This window comes from Trichomonas vaginalis, chromosome IV (genome assembly GCF_026262505.1).
Source record: "Trichomonas vaginalis G3 chromosome IV, whole genome shotgun sequence".
Lineage (NCBI taxonomy): Eukaryota > Parabasalia > Trichomonadida > Trichomonadidae > Trichomonas > Trichomonas vaginalis.
In genome coordinates, this window is record NC_067206.1 from 19,062,299 (window position 1) to 19,082,972 (window position 20,674).

The 20,674-nt window shown below is 34.4% G+C and overlaps 15 protein-coding genes and 2 pseudogenes across 17 annotated transcripts, besides 5 other annotated features; 5 read left to right on the forward strand and 12 right to left on the reverse strand.

Moving 5' to 3' along the window:
• Nucleotides 1–127: part of a terminal%2Cinverted (terminal inverted repeat of Maverick-2 transposon ID:TVAGG3_0125880) that runs on past the window's edge.
• Nucleotides 1–20,674: part of a mobile genetic element that runs on past both edges of the window.
• On the forward strand, nt 128–562 carry TVAGG3_0125890 (uncharacterized protein; the record flags this gene model as incomplete). Its single annotated transcript, XM_001301649.1, has 1 exon — nt 128–562. The coding sequence occupies one exon, from the start codon at nt 128–130 to the stop codon at nt 560–562; it is 435 nt and encodes a 144-aa protein (XP_001301650.1).
• On the reverse strand, nt 728–964 carry TVAGG3_0125900 (uncharacterized protein; the record flags this gene model as incomplete). Its single annotated transcript, XM_051223752.1, has 1 exon — nt 728–964. One exon carries the CDS (start codon nt 962–964, stop codon nt 728–730), a length of 237 nt encoding a protein of 78 aa, XP_051108738.1.
• On the reverse strand, nt 1,012–1,470 carry TVAGG3_0125910 (repellent protein 1 family; the record flags this gene model as incomplete). Its single annotated transcript, XM_051223753.1, has 1 exon — nt 1,012–1,470. The coding sequence occupies one exon, from the start codon at nt 1,468–1,470 to the stop codon at nt 1,012–1,014; it is 459 nt and encodes a 152-aa protein (XP_051108739.1).
• Nucleotides 1,501–2,285, reverse strand: TVAGG3_0125920 (annotated as a pseudogene). The gene has a single exon. A coding segment is annotated over exon 1 (785 nt).
• On the reverse strand, nt 3,102–3,530 carry TVAGG3_0125930 (uncharacterized protein; the record flags this gene model as incomplete). The annotated part of the gene is made up of 1 exon (XM_051223754.1): nt 3,102–3,530. One exon carries the CDS (start codon nt 3,528–3,530, stop codon nt 3,102–3,104), a length of 429 nt encoding a protein of 142 aa, XP_051108740.1.
• TVAGG3_0125940 (uncharacterized protein) lies at nt 3,693–3,836 on the forward strand (the record flags this gene model as incomplete). Its single annotated transcript, XM_051223755.1, has 1 exon — nt 3,693–3,836. A coding segment is annotated over one exon (144 nt), but the record flags the coding sequence as incomplete, so codon positions are not given.
• Nucleotides 4,155–4,505, forward strand: TVAGG3_0125950 (uncharacterized protein; the record flags this gene model as incomplete). The annotated part of the gene is made up of 1 exon (XM_051223756.1): nt 4,155–4,505. One exon carries the CDS (start codon nt 4,155–4,157, stop codon nt 4,503–4,505), a length of 351 nt encoding a protein of 116 aa, XP_051108742.1.
• On the reverse strand, nt 4,914–7,517 carry TVAGG3_0125960 (organellar and viral DNA polymerase type B; the record flags this gene model as incomplete). The annotated part of the gene is made up of 1 exon (XM_051223757.1): nt 4,914–7,517. One exon carries the CDS (start codon nt 7,515–7,517, stop codon nt 4,914–4,916), a length of 2,604 nt encoding a protein of 867 aa, XP_051108743.1.
• Nucleotides 8,139–8,603, reverse strand: TVAGG3_0125970 (organellar and viral DNA polymerase type B; the record flags this gene model as incomplete). Its single annotated transcript, XM_051223758.1, has 1 exon — nt 8,139–8,603. The coding sequence occupies one exon, from the start codon at nt 8,601–8,603 to the stop codon at nt 8,139–8,141; it is 465 nt and encodes a 154-aa protein (XP_051108744.1).
• TVAGG3_0125980 (KilA, N-terminal/APSES-type HTH, DNA-binding family) lies at nt 9,642–10,282 on the reverse strand (the record flags this gene model as incomplete). The annotated part of the gene is made up of 1 exon (XM_051223759.1): nt 9,642–10,282. A coding segment is annotated over one exon (641 nt), but the record flags the coding sequence as incomplete, so codon positions are not given.
• On the reverse strand, nt 11,050–11,346 carry TVAGG3_0125990 (uncharacterized protein; the record flags this gene model as incomplete). The annotated part of the gene is made up of 1 exon (XM_001295372.1): nt 11,050–11,346. One exon carries the CDS (start codon nt 11,344–11,346, stop codon nt 11,050–11,052), a length of 297 nt encoding a protein of 98 aa, XP_001295373.1.
• Nucleotides 11,652–11,679: a terminal%2Cinverted (terminal inverted repeat of MuDR-2B_TvMULE3 transposon ID:TVAGG3_0126000).
• Nucleotides 11,652–13,619: a mobile genetic element.
• Nucleotides 13,590–13,619: a terminal%2Cinverted (terminal inverted repeat of MuDR-2B_TvMULE3 transposon ID:TVAGG3_0126000).
• TVAGG3_0126010 (integrase core domain containing protein family) lies at nt 14,460–15,074 on the reverse strand (the record flags this gene model as incomplete). The annotated part of the gene is made up of 1 exon (XM_051223760.1): nt 14,460–15,074. The coding sequence occupies one exon, from the start codon at nt 15,072–15,074 to the stop codon at nt 14,460–14,462; it is 615 nt and encodes a 204-aa protein (XP_051108746.1).
• Nucleotides 15,133–16,467, reverse strand: TVAGG3_0126020 (keratin-associated protein family; the record flags this gene model as incomplete). The annotated part of the gene is made up of 1 exon (XM_051223761.1): nt 15,133–16,467. The coding sequence occupies one exon, from the start codon at nt 16,465–16,467 to the stop codon at nt 15,133–15,135; it is 1,335 nt and encodes a 444-aa protein (XP_051108747.1).
• Nucleotides 16,574–16,728, forward strand: TVAGG3_0126030 (uncharacterized protein; the record flags this gene model as incomplete). The annotated part of the gene is made up of 1 exon (XM_001301650.2): nt 16,574–16,728. A coding segment is annotated over one exon (155 nt), but the record flags the coding sequence as incomplete, so codon positions are not given.
• On the forward strand, nt 17,775–18,537 carry TVAGG3_0126040 (annotated as a pseudogene). The gene has a single exon. A coding segment is annotated over exon 1 (763 nt).
• On the reverse strand, nt 18,995–19,375 carry TVAGG3_0126050 (uncharacterized protein; the record flags this gene model as incomplete). The annotated part of the gene is made up of 1 exon (XM_051223762.1): nt 18,995–19,375. One exon carries the CDS (start codon nt 19,373–19,375, stop codon nt 18,995–18,997), a length of 381 nt encoding a protein of 126 aa, XP_051108748.1.
• On the reverse strand, nt 19,799–20,653 carry TVAGG3_0126060 (protein of unknown function, DUF4106 family; the record flags this gene model as incomplete). The annotated part of the gene is made up of 1 exon (XM_051223763.1): nt 19,799–20,653. One exon carries the CDS (start codon nt 20,651–20,653, stop codon nt 19,799–19,801), a length of 855 nt encoding a protein of 284 aa, XP_051108749.1.

A 20,674-nucleotide genomic window follows, 5' to 3' on the forward strand; every position in this document is an offset into this window, starting at 1 on the left:
ATCTGACACATAAACGACTTCACTAATGACTTCACTAATGAATTCACTAACGAATTCACTACCGTCCTCACTAAATAAAAAATAACCTTATTTTTATTTTTTTAATTTTTTATTTCATTACAAAGACATGTCTGACTACATTTACTATGACTCTTTCCCAGAACGTTTCCGTGAACTATTCAAAACTCAAGTAAAACTGAGAAACATGCATTTTAACAAAGACAGACCCATTGACGATGAAAGAAACCCTGAATATATTACAATCCCATATGACGCAAAATTCATTGCATACATTCCTTATGGTCGCAGAGGAACGAAAACTATTTCAACAAAGAACAAAAATTATTTCTGGAGCGATGAAGAAAATTGCCTTATCTACATAAATGCATACTTAAATAAAGCTACATATTGTACAAAAGAAGGTTGGACTGGATTTGAGCTCTACATATACGACGACGATGGAAACAGACGTTGTGTATACCCATACGATAATATGTACCATTGTTTTCATCATGCATTAAACGAATACATAGTCAGTAAGGGTCTCATTCCTGTTGAGTAGATATGTTTTATTTTTGTTCTGTCATTTATATAAAAATAAACTTAAAAATTAATGATATCACCACCCTCACACGTATGAAAACATAGCACAAAAATAAATTTAGGTGAAGTGGTGAAATCTCACCTCTTTTTTCACCCGGTTTTTCACCCTGTTGAATTCATTGCTTTATAACTCTCTTCCTTTCTCCAACTCTTCTAACTTCTTCTTAAGTTCAGCAATGTTGTCCTCATGAAGTTTAATCTTTCTCAAAATTCCTTCTTTATCTAATGGTTGCTTTATCTTTCTAAACTGAACTCTACCATCCTTCATAGTATGAATGTAAAAACCTTCTGGAATAGTTCCTGATTTAATGTATTCTACCAAGAACTTTTGTTTCATTGCTTCAGTGACTTTATTTGTCATTTCAATCAAATAAAAATTTTAATATTAAATAAAAATAACGTTATTTTTCAGTAAGGAAACGCAGGAGTTTTACGATTTATTTGTGGTGTGGGTTCTGGTTTAAATGTTGGAGTTGGTTTTGGAGTTGACTTTTGAACAGGAGTTTGTACTTCCATAGGTTCAGGAGTCATTGAAGGTTTTGCTTGTGAAGGCGTTGGTTTTGGCGAAGGTGTCGGAGTTTGTTTAACTTCAGCTACTTCAGTATTATTTACAACATTTGCTTTATTTCTTTTCAACATCATAACTGCTCCTGCTGTAGCTAGCAAACCTAGTGGGAGACCATATCTTATATAAGGACTTGACCAAATGCTATTTTTGACAGGAGCTGGTGGAACACCTAACCTTGGTGAGACTGCTCTGTGCCATTGTGCAGCTCGTAAGAAATATTCAATAGGTGCTCCATAATCGTTTGGTAAAGTTTGTTTCATAGATGGTGAAGGTTCACGAGAGCTTGATGAAGAACTCATTTATAAGCTTTAAAAATAAACGTTCATCCTTTATTCCTCACTGTCGTCCGCAGCTAAGTTATAGTCATCTAATCTTATTATTGGGATTCCATTAGCACGCACCTGAATGGCAAAGCAACAATCCTCATAAATCCAATAAGTGGCTTTGGTACATTTTCAGTTGCTAGTTCAATAGGTCCTTTAACAGACAATTTGTATGTTATTGGAGCAGTAGATGTTTGACCTTGCTGGAAGCAAAAGTCCACTTCTGTTGGAAAACCACATAAGAAATGTGTGTTGTCATAGCTATCCCATTTATGTTCCACACTACCATCATCCACCAATGACCTCATAACATCTTCATTAAATCCTATCATATCATTGTTTGTATTGCAAGCGTTCGCAACCATTTCATAAAATACAGGTCCATATGATTTTTCGGGTTCTGCAGGCATATTTCCATAAGCTCCCATGGAAAGCTGAAGATATTTAAACTTAGGGTTCTCAAAATTAACATAATAGTTGTCTTTCTTTCTAAATAGTGCCCAAATACTTTTAACATTAATAGGCGTATAAGCTGCTGTAAATGTTGCACTTGAACTATCTGTATTCTTTGAGAATGAACCGTCCATAGGAATCCAATCCATAACTTTAACAGGAAAACATAAAGCCTCGTTTGTATAATGTTCTACAAGTTCTGTATAAATGTTAGGGTCTAAAGAGAATGATTTTGGATGAATGAAACATTCATTAAAATCCATCTTTGTTCGAAATAGTTGCTGGGTTACAGTTGTAATAGTAACTGTTCCACTAGCTTCTATTGCCTTCGTTATCTTAGTGAATGGTTCATTCCATGGAACAAATTTATTTGTCGGTGGATTTGAATCTGAAGCAAATGCAACTTTAAGAGTTGGATTGAAAGCAACGATATCATTTACAGATATAGATGTGCATTGTAAGGCGTCGCTACTGAACTTTACTTTAAGCTGAATGTTTCCCGCAAAAGCTGGAATAAATCGAATAGCTTCTAATGGAAGGAATCTTCTAACAGGAATTCTTAAACGAAGCTTAAAATCAAATGATTTTCCTGCTGTAATTGGACCACTAATAATTTGTCCTGTTCTGCATGTTCCCGAATGACTCCATACATCTTCATGTCGAGTCTTTGAGAAAACATCTACTTTCTTTATTTGTTCGGTAGTTTGTGAGTTTGAAGTTATATATGCTTCTTCTCTTGCGTTGTCTTGAGAATATACGATACGACCATTTGCAAGGATTTGATATCCAGCAACTGCATAGAAAGCGTCATCGAAACCAATCCAAAATCCTGGTGGGTTTGTTTTATTGGAACCTGAACCAATTTCTTTATCTACAATAAATTGACCTTCCATTTTATACGTAATGAATGTATTGTAAAGGTCCAACATATTTTCACCAGGAGGTGAGAGATTGAATGTTACCCATGTGTTATCTTTAGCAGTTCCAGGTTGTGATGGAATCTTTGCGTCAGAATATTTTCTATTAGTGTCACCAATTTGAACTGCATTGTCTATGATATCGAAATATGAGCGAATCTGATGAATATGCTCTGCTGGAGTAAATTCGTTTAACTGTTCGTTCTGCATGTATTTACTTCAGATAAAAATATCTATTTACTTCATTATTCTCACTCTTCTTCTTGGCATTCGTGGTGGAAGTTGTTTCTTGACATTTTCAATGAACTGTACATTCTCTTTTGTCTCAACTTCTTTCACTGGCGGGTCAGGGTTCTTTGACTCGGTTTGCTTTTCAATGAAATTCACGAACTTTGCAATAAGCTCTTGGTTCGTTATTGAAAGTACATCTGGCTTCTTTTCTTCTGGTTCTATTGACTTTTCAGTTTGAACAGAAGGTTTTATATGGGCTTCGCCATCGGTGCCATGCACCTTAATGTTGTCGCTTTCTGCATTCGCTAATGGAACCTTTCTTTTTCTTACGTATATTTTACCATCTTTACTCTGACTTACGTAATAGAAAGGATGTTGTATTCCTCTGGCGTCATTTAATATAATAGACTCTCGTTCTGATTTTGACAAGCTCATTTTACATCGGTTAACGTTTTAATTTTGTTTTTTATCTGCAGTCAAATGACTCAGACAAGCCCTACGGACAAGACCCAAGGGGTCATAGATGTTGAAGCATTGAAGAAAGAAATTCGTGAGCAAATTTTATCCGAACTGAAGGAACAAAAACAAGAACAAAAGCCAGAGAGACCAAAGAGAAAACTTAGTGAAAAACAACTTGCTGCATTAGCTGCTGGAAGACAAAAGAACCCACGTTTGCTGGCGAAGAAAGCTAGAGAAGAAGCTGAAGCAAAATCTAAAGAAGCTGAAGCAAAGAAAGAGTAAATGGTTTATTTTTATCCGAATTAAATGTATAGACAAATACCTTTATCTGTTGCGTTCAGTAGTGAAAACCCTGACGTCAAAATAAAGGGGAACAGAGTAACGTTTAAGTTTCCAACAGACTGGATTGTGAACATAAATGAAGAGAAGTACATTGGCATAACATCTATGTATATAACACGTGCTTTCAGAAAGGTTGACTTTATACTTCAAGTCGAGATATAAAATGACGAACAGTCTTTAAGCGCCCAAAACATTCACATATACAAATACTTTAAAGACGATACAACATTGTTGCAATGTATGATTTCATTTAATGAGATGTTCGAGAAAAAGTTTAGCATTGAAGTACAAACTTTACAGCCTTTACGTGAGTTTCTTGCACAACTGAAAGAAGAAGGTAGTCAGCCACAACTTATAGACTTTCATTATGAATTTAATGAAAATGAAGATGGAACTCATGACTGTCAGTTTGTTGTATTCTCACCATTCAATGAAGTCGCTAAAGAGAAAGAAAATCCATTACGTATAAGATTTCAAATCTCTGAACCAAGTGATGATTTCAAGAATGTTTTCAATTATGATGCAATGCTTCCGAGGAAAAATGAATTTTCAAAGATTGTAACACCTGGCATTTGGGATAGAAAGCAAGCTATATTATATTCAAATTAAGTAAGGGAGTTGAAAATGAGTTCATTGGTCATACAAGAACTTCACCACTTCCTAACACTAAATACTATAAATTAACTGGCTTCAATCGTGAGTTTTGGATAGACATGTTCTCCACTAATGACCATAACTGCCCAGTGTTCTTACCTCCAGACCATAAGGACTGTCTCTACATTGAAGCACAACTCTTAAACTCTACCATCGCAGTATTGTAAATGACCACATGGGCTTCGCCCTTGCCGCTAGCGGCTTATTTTTATCATGAATGGTCTCACTGCTGACAAAAATAAATGACCTTATTATTTTTCTCATTCATGACCTCAGAACTTAAGCTTTCTTATGAATGAAGTCTTAGTCTGAATAGAAAAGTTAAACTTTTCAGCAAAGCAAGGACTAGAAGACTTACATAAGTCAAATCCAATCTTCTTGACCGTCATAAAGTGCTTTGTACAGTTTCATTAAACTGAACTCAGAGTCTTTGTCATATGTTCCAACAGGTATGTGAATGTTCTTATCTTCATTGTAATAGCATTGTATAGCTTCAGGAAACATTTCATTTGCTGTTAAAGCAAGGACGTCTTGTTTGACACCTTTGCAACGTGCATGGAATGCAACTTCATTTAAATCGTTAGTGAGTAAGTCTATGTAGGTCTTCTTTCCACAAAATATTGACTTGTATGCTAAACTTTGTTTTCCAGGTGTTATTTCTGCGAAGTCAGAATGAAATTGACCAAGGTTCTTTCCTATAAGTTCGCGACCGTATCTCTTCTTAAACTCTGCTGCAAGCTTTGGGATGTCTTCATTGAAAATATGCATGCTATCACAGTCCTGGTAAAATATTTGAAGACCCATGTCCTCAGCAGTACAGAATACTTCATTCATTATTCTCTTCGACATAGACAGAATGTTAACACCAAGTGGACAGAAGTTAAAGTGTCTGCAAATGCTTTTCGTTAGCTTGAAAATAGTTTTATCTGAACCATCCAAACCTTCGAACTTCACTATATGGTTGTAGTTTCTGATGGCATATCTTATAGCATCTTTGTCATCTACTATGGTTATTTTTGACTCAATAGGAGATAGAATAGTTTTGCCATAAATACTGTTCAGAATGAGCTTTATATTTTCTTGCAAAGGATTTCCTTCTTTCTTATACTTTAACCTTAACTCAAACAACTTCTTTACTTCATCTCTTATTCTAATATCTCTGTTTCCATCGTAATAGTATCCTTGCAACACTTCACATTTGACACCTTGATATTTTATGAGGTCTTGTAATGTTATATGGTCAACATACATTAAACAGCAAGTGTTTGAACTTCTGGGAACGTTAAGTTCTGGATTTAGTTCAGGGTCACAAACTATTAAAGGAAAGTGTCTATGTATTCCAATCTCTGTTATCTTAATGAGAACAAAGAAGCCAGACATAAACTTTTCACCAATGGGTTCCTTTTGGTCGTCATCGAATAAATGCTTTAACAAATATTCAGAACTTAACATCTCATCCTTCAATACTTTTGGAATTCCTTCTAAAGTATAAAGTCTTGCTATAGCGGATGGATATAATGAAACAGCGTCGAAGTCAGCAATGAGTTTCTTTTCGCTCTTTTGTTTCATGTTATCTGACAACATACATCTTCCACCTTGAATGCATCTCGAAATAAATTCTCTTGGTTTATTTGAGAGGTCATAAAGATTTCCATTCGGGAAGTATACTCTGTTCTCAAATAATTTGTTAGCAATTGAACAAATACTAACGTAGTCATAAACGTTTAAATCAAATTCTTTCAATATGTCATTGCGGAGCTTTACAAAACCTTCTCTTAAAATTCTTACATCTTGTTTGCAGTAAAACGTGCTATATTTTTCTAAGTCGAAGTGGTTTTCATCTATTCTGCAACCTTTGATGGAATCTATGTTTTTCATAAATGTATCTGCATCCTGGATAAACTTACATGCTTCAGAAATGACACCAGTTCTGTTGTCATTTGCTAACAAAGTACTGCTGTAGTAGTTATATGGAAATACTTCTTTCGGTCCTGTTTGTAAGTTAAACATAGCTGGAAATAGTTTAAGCTTCTTATTTATAACACTGTAAGAGTCTTTTATAATAATTGCCCGTCCTTTATATAAACCAGTTATTTGCATTGTTCGTGAACCTTTAATGATGGGAGTTCCTTTCACTTCTGTCATGTGTCTTAAGATGAAGTTTATATCATAGCTGAGGTTATGGAAATATATTAAACTCTTGTCAGGAAGTCGCTCCAAAAATTCTGTTGCACAGTTTTGACCCCATATGCTTTCACTCACTGAACCATCTTCACTGTCGTAACAGATGTTAAAAGCTTTATGAAAGCCGTCTGTGCTACACTCAAAGTCAGCAAAGAAAACATGCTCAGGAATGAACTTACATTTAGCTTTATTTACTTCTTTTGACTCTGCTTTCTTCTTCAGTTGTACACAATACTTTGGAGCATATGTCAAATCTTTAAATGGTGCAAGGTTCTGTTTATATAAGTCAGTCGTATATGTGAAAAGTTCTCCATAAGAAATAGGTTCGAAATATTTGCACTCCCACAATGTTTTCATAACATCCCATAACGGTGTAGTTCTATCCATGCGAACTACATATTTATCTTCTCTCTTTGTATAAATCTTCATCTGTTTCTCAATGTTCATTCCACCACACTCCTTCAAGATTTCTATATAGTTCCGAATGAAATATGTTGTCATTGGAAGTCTTTCATTTAGCATGTAGTGGTCTTCAACAAGAAGTAAGTCAATAGTTCGAACAGTTTCACGTTCTTTTGGTATATATCTCTTTATTTCATTATGTCTTGAGTCATTGAAATAACCAATGGTAACATTAAATGCTATACCAGTTGCGTCAGAAATTTCTTGTACTTTACTTTGAGGAAAGTCTCTAACACGAATGACTTCTCTCATGTGGTCTACCGTCTGCTCATCTACTCCAGCCTGAATGCAAGCATAAACGAAGCAGTTATCTTCTGTCATAAGTGTTGCAGTTCTTTTGTTAAGTTCATTGAAGATTTGGTAGCGTTCAAGATTTATAGGTAATGTGCAAAGATACTTCCAGAACTGACCGCTTCTCTTCTTATAAAACTTCTTTTCACCATTATCTTTCCAAAAGCTTTCTATAAGTGCTGGGTTTCCTGTTTGCTTAAGAGCTTCCAAAATGGCTTTCTGGTCATTTGTCAGTGTGCTTTCATCTCTATATGGTCTCTTTTTTGGTTTGCCTTTCTTTACATCTGACATCGTTAAGCCTTCATATTCTGTTAAATCATACATCTTTATTTCAGTAAGATTCTTTATGTTTGTCAAGAAGAAGTCATAGTGCATTTCAACAATACCTGCAGCATTTGCTTCTATCTCTGATATAAAGTTCTCCTTCAAGAGCTGATGTAGTAATGTTCCAATATTATTGAGGTTTAACGTAGAATATTCATACTTTCCACCAAGTTTATAACATACCATCCATCTTTGTTGGGAGTTTATTTTAATCTTCTCTAAGAGTCTCATGAAAACCTTACCGAAATGTTTGTGTAAGTAGTCTCTGTTTGGTTCATCTAAAGCTTCGATGTTAAAGTCAATGAGTCTATTGCCTGACTTCACATTTCACTTCCTATTCTCTTCATCTTTCTTTAACCATCTCTCACCTTCTTTTGGTTTGTCGTCAATGGAACGAATGACATCGTTAGCTTTGCGAACTTGTTCTATAGCGCTCTTAAACATCTCTCTTCTCTGTTGTTTCAGTGTGTCGTCTCTTCTTCTTGTTTCACCAACGTTTGCATTTGTTATGTCAAACATTTCTCTTCTTACTTCATGAGGTACTGAACGTCTATGATATAAGTCAATAGCAACGTCATTTAAAGGAAATGCTCTTGCATGGACTTCGTCCTCGCCGCGTTGCGGCTTTATGAACTCATGAATTCTATCATAACTTATTGCACCATTATAGTCATTGAGGACGTCAGCGAGTGCTTTTTTGTTTGTTGCGTAATGCTTTGCAACATCTATATTAGCTTCTGTAAGAAGTTGTTTTATTTCCGAGTGTTCTAACTTAGACAACTTCCGATACATCTTTAGTAGGAAATAAAAAAATATTTTTTTGAAAAAATTAGATTAGATTTTTTAAAGTTATTTTTCAAAATAATTTAATATTTTTATTTTAATGAAACACATGCAAGATTGCAAGTTCTTTTCATACAATGCTCTCGCTAATGCCATCAAGAATGAGTTCAATAATGCTTCAAATGTTAATGTTATCTTTAACAAGAAGTTTGTGAAAGAATCTAAGTTTGGTCAGTATGTCAGACCATTAGCTATCGTCATTGACCGCAAACGTTATACTTCACAAGAGTTAGCAGTAGTTTTGAAAAAAAGAGTTTCTTCGTGAATGTCAAAGATACTCATTATACTGTCATAAAGAACTCTAACATTGACTTCTTCAGTATTGCTTTAAATCTTTCCGAACAGAAAGAATATAAGAAGGGTGAAACAAATGTGAAATATTATCCTTCATCTCTGAAGACAATAACGAACAAAGATGTTATACAGAAATTCTTACCAAAGGTTGAAGAAGCTTCTATTGACATTGACGAAGAAAGTGAAATGGTTGAAGAAATAGACCCTGAAGCTATTTAAGCAAAAATATATTTTTGGTTAGTCTTCATATGGATATTTACAACAATTCCCCAATGTATAAACTTTTCATACGCTTTTTCATAAGCTTTATATACCTTCAGAAATTTTGCATAATCTTTAGAAGCATTTAGATATTGTTTAAATGCTTTGTATGTCTTCAGAAATTTTGCATAATCTTTTACATGTTGTTCGTTCTCTTCTTCTGTCATGAGTTCCGAATATTCTAAATTCATGTTCTTTCATATGAGATAAAATTTTATAAAAAAATAAAATTAGCTTAGATTTTTTTATTCTTCCTCTTTGAAGTTATCGAAATATTCTGTTATTTTTTCCTTCAGTAATGTTAAGTCTTCTTTAAATGTAAGTATTGTGCAACCTTTGATGTCATAGTGTGTTTGAGGAAGAGTATTTTTGACAATTTCCTTTATTTGCTCATTCGGAGTCATTGAAATCGGTAAGTTTTCACGATAGAACCAGTTTCTGTCAGATTTATATATTTTAGCTAAGTCATAAAAGCTCTTGTTGTTTCTTCTGACTAAATGCAACATAACCATATCTTTATCTTCTTCATTTTCCAACTCTTCGGTATATATCATATACTTATAACTCTTTTCCTTTCCTTTTGGTACCGAACGCGGTATTCTTTTCTGTATGCTTTTGTCTTTGGATTCAATGACTTCATCTTTTGCTTGAAGTTTCTTTTCCATCTCTCCACGTTCTGCTTTATATAGTTCATCTAACATCATGAAAATATAACAAGCATAACGAGGTGAAGCCCACATTGCTACAGCATTTACTAAAAGTCTATGAACATAATAACCTTTCAAACCAGGAGCCAAATTCTTGCGATTTTCATACGGAATCTCTTCTCTCGGTTTTCCGAGGGAAGCAATCATATGAGGAAATTCTTCTAAAAGTTCTTTTGTCTGTTGGTTTTCAAACCAATGATATGCTTGCTTTGTAGAACGAAGAGCATTCATTATACTTTGCATCTGGTACATATCGTCTTTGACCGAACAAATGAGGCGTAACTGTTTGTTATACTGTATGTACTTGTATTCTTCATTTATAGCTTCATGAACGATAGCAGTTGTTGTGTTCTCTAATGTTGACATTTCTGTTTCTTATATACAGGATAAAAAAATATTTTATAAAAAACTAACTTTATTTTTTCTGTCTTAAGGAAATGTTAAAAATTCATGGTTACATATGTGAAAAGAAGTCACGAACAAATGAAGGTCATAAGATTCAGCACATAATTCTGAATTGAATGGTGTGTCATACATGTCAAACCGTCAAGAATTGAAGGAGATACGAGGCTATAAAGATTTTGGATATTTTCTGACACACACACCCTGAGGGAAAAGTGACAAAACACGACGATAGAAAAGTGACAAAATTGAGAAAAAGTTGTTCCCCGACCAAAATGTAATCATGTTGAAAAGTGACATTTGTAAAGTTGGACGATAGGATTTCCTGAAAAAGTGCAAGACTTGTCTTGAATCAGGACAAGATTTGTCTTGAAAAAATACAAGACTTGTTCTGAAAAAATACAAGACTTGTCTTGAATCAGGACAAGATTTGTCTTGAAAAATACAAGACTTGTTCTGAAAAAATACAAGACTTGTCTTGAATCAGGACAAGATTTGTCTTGAAAAAATACAAGACTTGTTCTGAAAAAGTGCAAGACTTGTCCTGATTCAAGACAAAACTTTACAAAATGTAAACTTTACATAACCGTTTCTATCGTACATGATATTTAGTTGACATTGTAAACTATCTTCATGTAAAGTATGGCGGTTTGAAACCGTCGGGAACCTTCACATTTTTGACGAAGTGCGAATCTTCACTTCGTGTCATGATGCAAAAATAATGAGTTCATTTACTCACAATATTTTTGTACAAAACGACCCCAAACTTTTAACTTCTTTTCTGCAGCTTCTAATGCTATCTTAGCGAGTTCATATTCTCTAAATTCTCTCTTTAAATCTTCTTGTTCCCATTGGTCTAGTTCGTATGGAGAATCTCTATAACCATAACATATCTCACGTTCATGTTCTAATTGTTTTTCATGCATTTTTCTAACTTCTTGTTCGAGCAAAGGTTTAGCATTCTCTACTGTATCTTCGAGTTCTTCTTCATCTAACTTCTCATGAACTTTCTTGTCTATGGAGTCCATAATTTTTCCAACTGCTATGCAATATTTTGGAGAAGCCCACATTGCTATATAGTTTATAAGTCTTGGGTCTACATACGTTCCTCTAACCTGTTTGATTTCATCAGGAATTCCTGCATGAATTTTGTATAAAAAGCAACCGCCGGAATTCCGACTGTTGCTATATTCTTCACAAAATGCCTTATAATACTCTTCCCAGGACTTATTTTCCAACAACTTTCTAAAGTCTTTCCTAAACTGCTGACACAAATTTGTTGCATTTATATAACCATCCTTGTCTCTACGTAAGACTTCAATACCGTTATAAGGAAACAATAAGAATTACCGAAAAATTGACAAAACATCAAAAGCAGGGAGGGGGTCTCAATTTTTATTACTTATATTATTTTACAATATTTATATAAATACTCTTTATAATATATTTTACTATAAAATTATACCTCAAATTCAAATATTTAAAATATTATTTACATAATTATCTCAAAATTATATTTTTATATATTATTTTTCATATGTATAAATCATATAATCTATATCTATGCAAATCTCATCTAAATTTTTTTGAAACAAACCGCTACCATTTAATGGTCCATCTTAAATTCATCATAAATTCTGGTACATGTTAGTACCAGAGTCTTCAAATCTCAAACACTCTGGTACCAACATGTACCAGACGCGAGTTTCCAATGCCCTCGTACGATTTTCTATTAAGATCTTCTTGAATGAGAAGGTCTTCATAGAAACTCGTACGAGGGCTTCTCTTTTAAATACTCTGGTACCTGCTGGTATCGGAGTCGACTTTACAGCCCTTTCCACAATTTTGAAGCTGGGGAAAGTTTTCAAGCAATGAAAGGGAAGCTCTCGCTATGAGGTGAAAATCTAGAATTTTTACCTCATAGCGAGTAATCCTTTGTTAATTGCTTGAAAACTTTCTTCAAATTATCAAAATTTCGAGGAAAGTTTCCTTGCTTCAAAGTAGAGATGGAGCCCTTTGAGCCACTGCATATAGGTCAGTGACTCAAAATACTCCATCTCTACTAGAAATCGCCAAAATTTGGGTCGCAATCTTTGAAATGCGACGCAAGTTTTGGCAATTTCGCGAGGGACTTGCTCCATTTGGTGCATAGATTCACACTCTATGCACCAGATGGAACCATTCTTTCGCTGACAGCGGGAAACTTTGTCTGAATAGTTTAACATTCAGACAAAGTTTTCCGCTGTCAGAGAGGGAATGGAAGGGTAAGAGGTATATATTCATAATGTATACCTCTTACTCTTCCATTCCCTCAAGAAAGTTCAAAAACTTGGGTGCAATCAGTTCTGATTGCACCCAAGTTTTTGAACTTTATATAAGGAATTGTTGGCTATGATGTACTGATTCATGATCAGTACATCATAGCCAACAAGTCCTTCGCAAACAGTGGGAAACTTTGTCTGAATAGTTTAACATTCAGACAAAGTTTCCCGCTGTCAGGGAGGGAATTAGAGGGTGGGAGATATATAGATAGACTATAAATCTCTCACCCTTTAATTCCCTCAAGAAAGTTCAAAAACTTGGGTGCAATCAGTTCTGATTGCACCCAAGTTTTTGAATTTTGTATAAGGAATTGTTGGCTATGATGTGGATAGCCGCTGCCAGACCAAATGAATTAACCGTTGTGAATAACGTTTCTGAATCTTTATTTAAAAAGATAAAATATCACGATTTTGGCTGCGTTAAAAATCAAAGAATTGATGTTTTTGTCAAAATCTTTTAGAAGAAGTTGCACCCAATTACTTTTATCGTATTAAAAACGATTTACTTCAAACAGGTTTTATTCCTTCAATTAGAATTCGCGAGCCTCGATTGACAGATTATAAAACAAAATTGAAAAGAGAAGTTCAATCACGTTTATACCAAGTATTAAATTTTGTTCAGAATCAAGAAGCCAATTTGAATCCATTAAGATTTTTATTGGAAAATGCTGAAGAAAAACTTTCTCAAATAAATGAGAAGATACAAAATTCAATTACATATTTAAGATCGTTTGAAATTCCAAATGAATTGTTAGATACGTATATGTTAGAAATTAATGAATTTTGTTATAATTCTCCAGATTATATTTTAGAACATTTCGAAGAATTTTTAGAGGATTTCAAAGAAAAGAATAATTTAATAGACTAAAAAATTATTATTTTTATTTATTGTGAATTTTAAATTGTCACTTTTTAAGTGTTACTCCCTATTGAAAGTGTCACTTTTTGTGTGTCACTTTTTCGGAAATTCTTATATACTCCTTTCCTAAACTGCTGACACAAATTTGTTGCATTTATATAACCATCCTTGTCTCTACGTAAGACTTCAATACCGTTATAAGTGCCTTTTGTGAATGTTTCGCCATTAGATTTGTTAGTGAATGTTTTTGCTTCGACTGACATTTCTGTTCTTACCTACAAGATAAAAAGTTAGAAAAAAAATAAAACCAACGTTATTTTTTCTGTCTTAAGGAAATTCATGAGGGTAGAAATGAGGTTAGAAAAGTGGTTAGAAAACGTGTTAGATCTAACATTCTAACATAAACTTTATTTTTGGTGTAAATAAATGGTACCATTAATGATATCATGACTGTTCTCATTCATGTCTGATTTACATCTAATGAAAAAGTTTAGAAGAATTTTCTTATTCTTTCTGGCTTATTTTTGTCTTTCCAGTACTCCCGCTCTAATGGTCCCAGATGTGTTGGCTTCGACTCTCTCAAGTTCTTAGATGGTATAACATCTTCAACGCCTCCTTCATATCTTACTTTATAAGTGTCATCGTTTATGTTATAGCCAAGTATTTCAATAACCACTCCTCGCTTTGCTTTGTCAATGGTTTCAGCAAGTTTGCCATTACTACTTTCGACTAATTTATGACGAGGATAAAACGCAATAGAGTCGTCGGCAGCTTTTATAAGATATCCATTACCTTGCGTAGAGTCTACGATATAATAATTTCGACTTAACCTTAAACGTTTCTTTGTCAACGGCTTGTCGTCAAGAACTACACGAACTTTTGTACCAGGAATGAGGGTAAATTGTGTTGAATTTCTGATATTTTGTGTTTGGCTTCGTTTCTTTTGTATATACTTTTCTTCTTATTGTTGTGACATTGAATTTGGTGTATGTCCTGTTGTAGAATGTGTTGAGGAATTATATACTTCGAGAAAATGTTTCATTGTTTCTTCGGTAAAGTCTCGCTCTTGATTTAAATCTCTGAGAGTCCTTATGAAGCGGTTTATGATGCCGAGTATGTTATGGTTATGGTCTTCAGTAGTGTAGTGAGTTATGTTATGCTTAATGAGAAAATCTGTGATTTCATTGCTGAGGTATGCACTGTCTTGGTCTGATGTTAAAGTACTTGGGCTATGTTCTGCTACAAACTTTTGTAAAACTCTTAACACTTCACGAGTTCCTTTATTTTTCATTGAATATGCATATGCTTTACGAGTGTTAACATTAATGAAGATGAGGAATGGTTTATGTCCTCCTTTTCTGCTTTGAATGAGAGTGTCAAATTGGTATGCGTCAGGAGCGTTGGAGTAAATTGGTGAAAAGTAGTCGTAAGGGTTTATTTTTGTTTGATGTACAACATTTTTGTCAAAGAACCTTTTCACTTCAGCTCTGTTAGTAAATCCCCAACTCTTTGCAGCTTCATTGAACTTCTTAAATGACCTCCATTGATGTTGTTCGAATACTTCTTTCAAGCTCATTTATGTAAAGTTAAATTTAGTAATTTCATGCTGTTCGCTCTTTTGGAGCTCAGGACTTTCAGTCCGTTCTAACCCATGCATAAACTGTCATATAAGGTGGCATATAATCTTCACCCGAGCCTGTTGGATTTGTTGTGAAAGTGTGTGAATGATTTCCTGCGGTTCCACAGAAAATACCTGCGCTTGAATCTACTGGGTCACTTGAAATATTATTTCTATTCATTCCCTGTCTATCCGAACCCGCTGCAAGATTTGTATAACCTCTTTTTGTTATTGAATGTGAATGATTACCTGTTGTGTTTGTCGTTCCTGTATGAGTGTGCGCAGGTAAGTTTGCTTCAGTAATTTTCTTCGAACCCCCTGTTTGCTTTGAATATCTAGCACAGTATAAGAATTTATCTACAATCTGCTTCCACGTACCAAAACCCAGAACTGTTGCGGGATTTGTTGAGTTCATTGACGTATAAATAGAACCAACAGGATATATGGTTTGAAGTATTTCTGTCTTTAATGTTTGAAGCTCTGTTTTGTCTGCTTTCTTATCTAACATTGTTGGTAGTTCATATGCTTCAAAGTTTCTGGCATGATCTTCGATATTCCTGCAACTGTTATCTAAATTGTTAAGAGTATCTTTTACGCCTGCACTTGGATTTTCTAATGGTGCACTTGAACCAAGGGTATAGTTCAATATTATGTCGTCTGCTCTAACAGTAGTGAAGGATTCATGTGTATGGTTCTTGTCAGCTTTACTATTTAATGTAGCTTGAAGTTCATTTATATCGGAGATATTGTGTTTATGAGATTTCAAAACTTTGTTCGTTGCGTCAAGTTCATCTTTGTCAGCTTTACTTTTAATAGCATCTTCAAAAGTTATTTTTGCCTTAACTCTCAATGTAAATCTTGGTTCAACTAATACACCGTTAACAGAGAAAGTAGAGGCATAAATTTCATTGTTATAACCAAATGCTTCTGGTGCTTTACCTGTGTCATACTGTACAGTACAGCGTATGTCATAACCTTTAGCACGAATGAATTTATATCTTCTTTCATTAACATCTTCAGTGCTTATTTGTTCATCCTGTGTTAAATATCCATGGTAGTCCGTTATAATCTGTTCGTCTGAACTTATATAATGAACATGGTTTTTATCTGCTTTTTCGGCTAATTTCTCTTCTATCTCATTTATTTCAAGTTCATGCCTACCACCACCTCCCGAAGAAGTATTTTTCTTCAGCTCTTGAAGAACGTCCACTTCGCCATCTTTGGTGTCAATAATGAGACTTTGAGTTAAAACCTTTCCTGTCTTAATGGATGTTTGTAAAACTTCTTCTTCACCGTGTTCGGGGTCATGGTCGTCATCATATCTTGTGAAATCAGAGATGTTGTCATACATTAAGCATATCTGTCTCAAAAGTTCTGCTATTTGAAACTGGAACGAAAGATATACAGAACTTTCATCATCTCCTAAAGTCAAGTCTGCTTTCTTAAGTATTTCTTGAATGTATGCAATGAGAACAGAGTACCTTGGAAAATATTCGAACAATATTTCATTAGCTGTTGGTTTTGGTGGATCCTCTGGAGTTTCTATTGTTTCAGTTCCTTCTGTAGGTTCTGTTGGAGTTTCTGCATCTCTTGACTTCAATGCTCTTGCTCTCAAAGACCTAAATGTTAGAGCACCAGGTTTTACAAAGGACTTTATAAATGCTTTAATAGTTCCTGGTAAGTTATTGTTAGCATTAAGTAAGTTCCTTATGCTTCCATCATGTACGTCCATAGCACTATGTAAAAAATCTATACTTTTCTTGTAGTCAGCAATAGACTGACTGTGATTTTTTAAAGATTTGTCAATACCTTTAAGCCAATCTTCATGCATGTCTGATACTGAGCCAAAAATATCATTTGCTTCCTTTAGTGTATTTTGTGCTTCTCGTAAAGTATCCAATCCCGTACGTGCATTGTTTGCTATACGTCTTACAGTATCTATTTGACTCCTTGTTTCTTGCATCCAACCAGATAAAGTTTTAATAGTATCCGAACCATTTGAAATGAAGTTCAAAGCATTTTTAACGTCATCTAAAACTTCTTCAGCAAGTACTGCCCATATCTTTCCGATTTGGTATTGAAGAACTCCATATGAAGCAGCTGTTAAACCAGTATTTATAAGGTTCCATATCCATGATTTAGCAGTTTTTCCATCCTTTCCATCTTCACCATCCAAACCGTTTTCGCCTTGTGGTCCTTGAGGTCCGGTGTCACCCTTCTCTCCTTTCAGTTCATCTTTATGTTCGTTATAATATTCTAATGTCATAAGGTGTACATCATTACTGCTACCAGCAACGCCGAGAATTTGTTTCTCATTCATGACTAAATTCTTTAGGCATTTAATGTTGTCGTCAAATCGAAAGCTCTTTAACAATTCAATGAGAACATTTAATACTTTCACTAATGAGGCATCTACTGTAGAATTTATATATTGCACCGTTCCATCATTTATGATGGGAACCTTGCTTGTTGTAATGAATGGGTCATAAGTGTTAAAAGTATCGAAATCAATGACTTTTTTAGTTTTTCCATCGTCAATGACTAAATCATTGCCTTCAATGGTTAAAGTTGAGTTTTCGTTTACTAGTTCATGTGCACTTCTTGCTTCATTTGTTTCATACGCATATGCAGCAATAGTCATATTTTAATGAGAATAAAATGTTGTTCTATTTGCAAAGTACAGACCCAAACGAATACGGGACAGTAAAGCTACAAACAAACTTAGGTCTTCAGAATGAAGCGCTTGCTTTCAGAGTTGTTGACTTCAATACTATCGCAACTTTTGTCATAACAGATGAAACAGATTTCATAGAGATTGAAATAGATGACAAAAGAAGTGTTATAACATTTCCTAATAGAGCTGGGTATAGAATAGATAAAATTGCTGGAGTCATAGATACTCTCATAAATGAAGAAACTATTGACAACATAGATGTCGAACTCTCTTCTGAGGGAACATTGAAGTTCAGCAGCGAGAAAGAGTTTAAGATACCAAGAATGAGTCATAGAGTACAACTTCTTTTGGGTGCATACCATATGACATTTCCTTTGAAAAGTGTTGACAAAACGATTGAGATGAAATCTGTTCCATACGTATGTTATGGCAATTGTTTGTACGTTGAGTCAAAAATAGCTAATGTCACAGGTATTTCAGGAGTTAATAGTAAAGGTTCAGTAGAATATAAGTCTTTCTGTTATGAAGTAAATTCAATGTTCATTCCAAACGTTCCTGTCATAGCAACTCATTTAGGTAAATGGGTTCGCATTAGTCCTCATAATTTGAAAGACATGCAATTCAGACTTGTTGACTTTCAAGAGAGCCTGTAGAACTGAAGCACCAGTGCGAATGACTGTTGAAGTTGACTTTTTAGAAAATATTAAATGCAACAGCTTACAAGAGAACTCAGAGCTAAAAATATAAAGTATGAATGTTATGTATTAGGTCATGAACTTTGGTTGTTGCTGTTTGATGAAACAAATGAGTTAGTTATGTCAGTCAAGAGAACAGAAAAATATTGTGTTAGTGAAAACTGCACCAAGTCAATAAGATTAGGTTTGCATTATGAAGATGAGTTCGATACTGTTGAAGAAGTTTTGGATAGATATTACAAATTGCTTTAATTTACTAAACATATTTCAAACAAGTTTATAGTCAGTAGATAGTTTTTGTATACTCGTTCGAATATTTATACTTAAACTCAACTCCTGTAGTTTCCTGGTGTTTCAATGATGCGGATGTTTACCTATTTTCATGAATAGTGGAGTTTGACCACAGCATTCGATTTCAGGGTCGAGATAGTCAATGACACATTGTTTCCCTGTTATTCGTGAGATAACATTTTCTAAATCCTCCCTTGTTAGAATTATTTGGTTCTTGCTTATAAGATTTGTGAAAAGTTCTTAGCGTCTTTGAGTAAAATTGTTTGGTATAACTGAGGAAGGTAATGGTCTACGTTATCTGAAGGATTTGTTTGAACATTTGTGTAAGGATTGTCGTTGGCTTCTCTTGAAAGAATTTGGTCCAGTGGTGGATACTCTAACTTAACATCTGATGTAGCGTTAGCGTTTGAAGCTGAGTTTAAATTCACGGCGCCATGCGCCAAGACCGAAGGTCCCGACTTAAGTTCTGGTTCTGGTTCTTTCAAACACTCTGAACTATAGTTCTTTATGACAATATTGTTTGTCGTTCGTGAGTCAACATTTGATGTTGGTTCAATTGGAACATTAACGGCACCAGCTAAGATGGATTTGCTTCTCATTTCATATAGAATAAAAACCTTTTATATGTATGAAATGAACAATATACTTGACAAGGGTTTGAATGTAAAGCTAACGAATGAAAATATTGTTGAATTCACTGAGACAGGAGCTGTGTATAAAGATGTAGAACTACTGAACAAAAGAGCAAAGGGAAGAAGCAGGAATATGAAAAAAGGGTGGAAGCCTATAAAAATTTATGTCAATGATGGCTCAGGAGGTTCAAACATAAAATATGCAGAAAGTTATAGAGTTTATGCTCTCAAAGGTGAAAAGCCTTCATTTAAGAACAGCTATTCTAACGCATATCCTCAAAAGCTAACGGATGGGGAAGTGGATGATATGAATGACAGCAAAAATATTAACAGAAATGGCGACAGAGATGCATGGAATTTGTTTACCATCAGTCAATTGAAGGTTAAACTTTAAAACAATGTTGGTCGTTCCCATGGAATATTTTTGACTTTAATGGTATTAGTCATGATATGAATCTCAAGGTATGAACGAGGAGAGATGAGAGACTTATATGCTTCCCAAATTTCTTCAAAAGGTAATGTTATACCTGACTGTTTCCAAATGAGTTCAATATCATAGCGTGAGAAACCTTGAAAGATAACGAAGTCAGTTATGAGACGTTTTATGTTTAAAGCAAGGAAACGCCATGTTTGCATAAGTATTGCTACAGTTAAATGGTAATGTCTGACTTTAGTTATGATGTTAGCTAATGGTGAGTCAGGCTTTGAAACTAAACCTTTTCCGGCGAAGTCGTCACAAACGAGCAGAGTGTTTGAAGGATATTTTTTGAAGGGGTATTTTGAAAGTTTTGATAGAATGTAGTTTGTCAGTCGTTTCATATCGTAAACTCCTGAGTATTGACGTAAGTGGTGTTTGTCAATAATTCTTTCCATCTCTTCTGAAGTCTTTTGCATTCCTGACTGTATGAACTCTACAATTGCATAATATTTCCTCTTACGTCGAATGTAACGTTGAAGAAATTCAATGAGTTCACTGTCTGGAACTTTAACGACTGAGGCTTGAACTTTTGACATAAATGTTTTCGCTGTTGAGTCCATAGAGTCTGAAGTTGCTGATATAATGATTTGGTCATAGTAAGAGTCGTTTCCTAAACGCTCTGTTATGAGTATATGACGAATTAAATTAAATGTCTTACCTGAACCCATCTTTTCACAATAGAAATAAACACCATTTGAACAGAACTCATAGTCCTTACTGAAAGGAAGAATGAGAGAACTGTTGAGCTTTTCACTGCTTTCATTCATGTCTTCATCTACATCATGTAT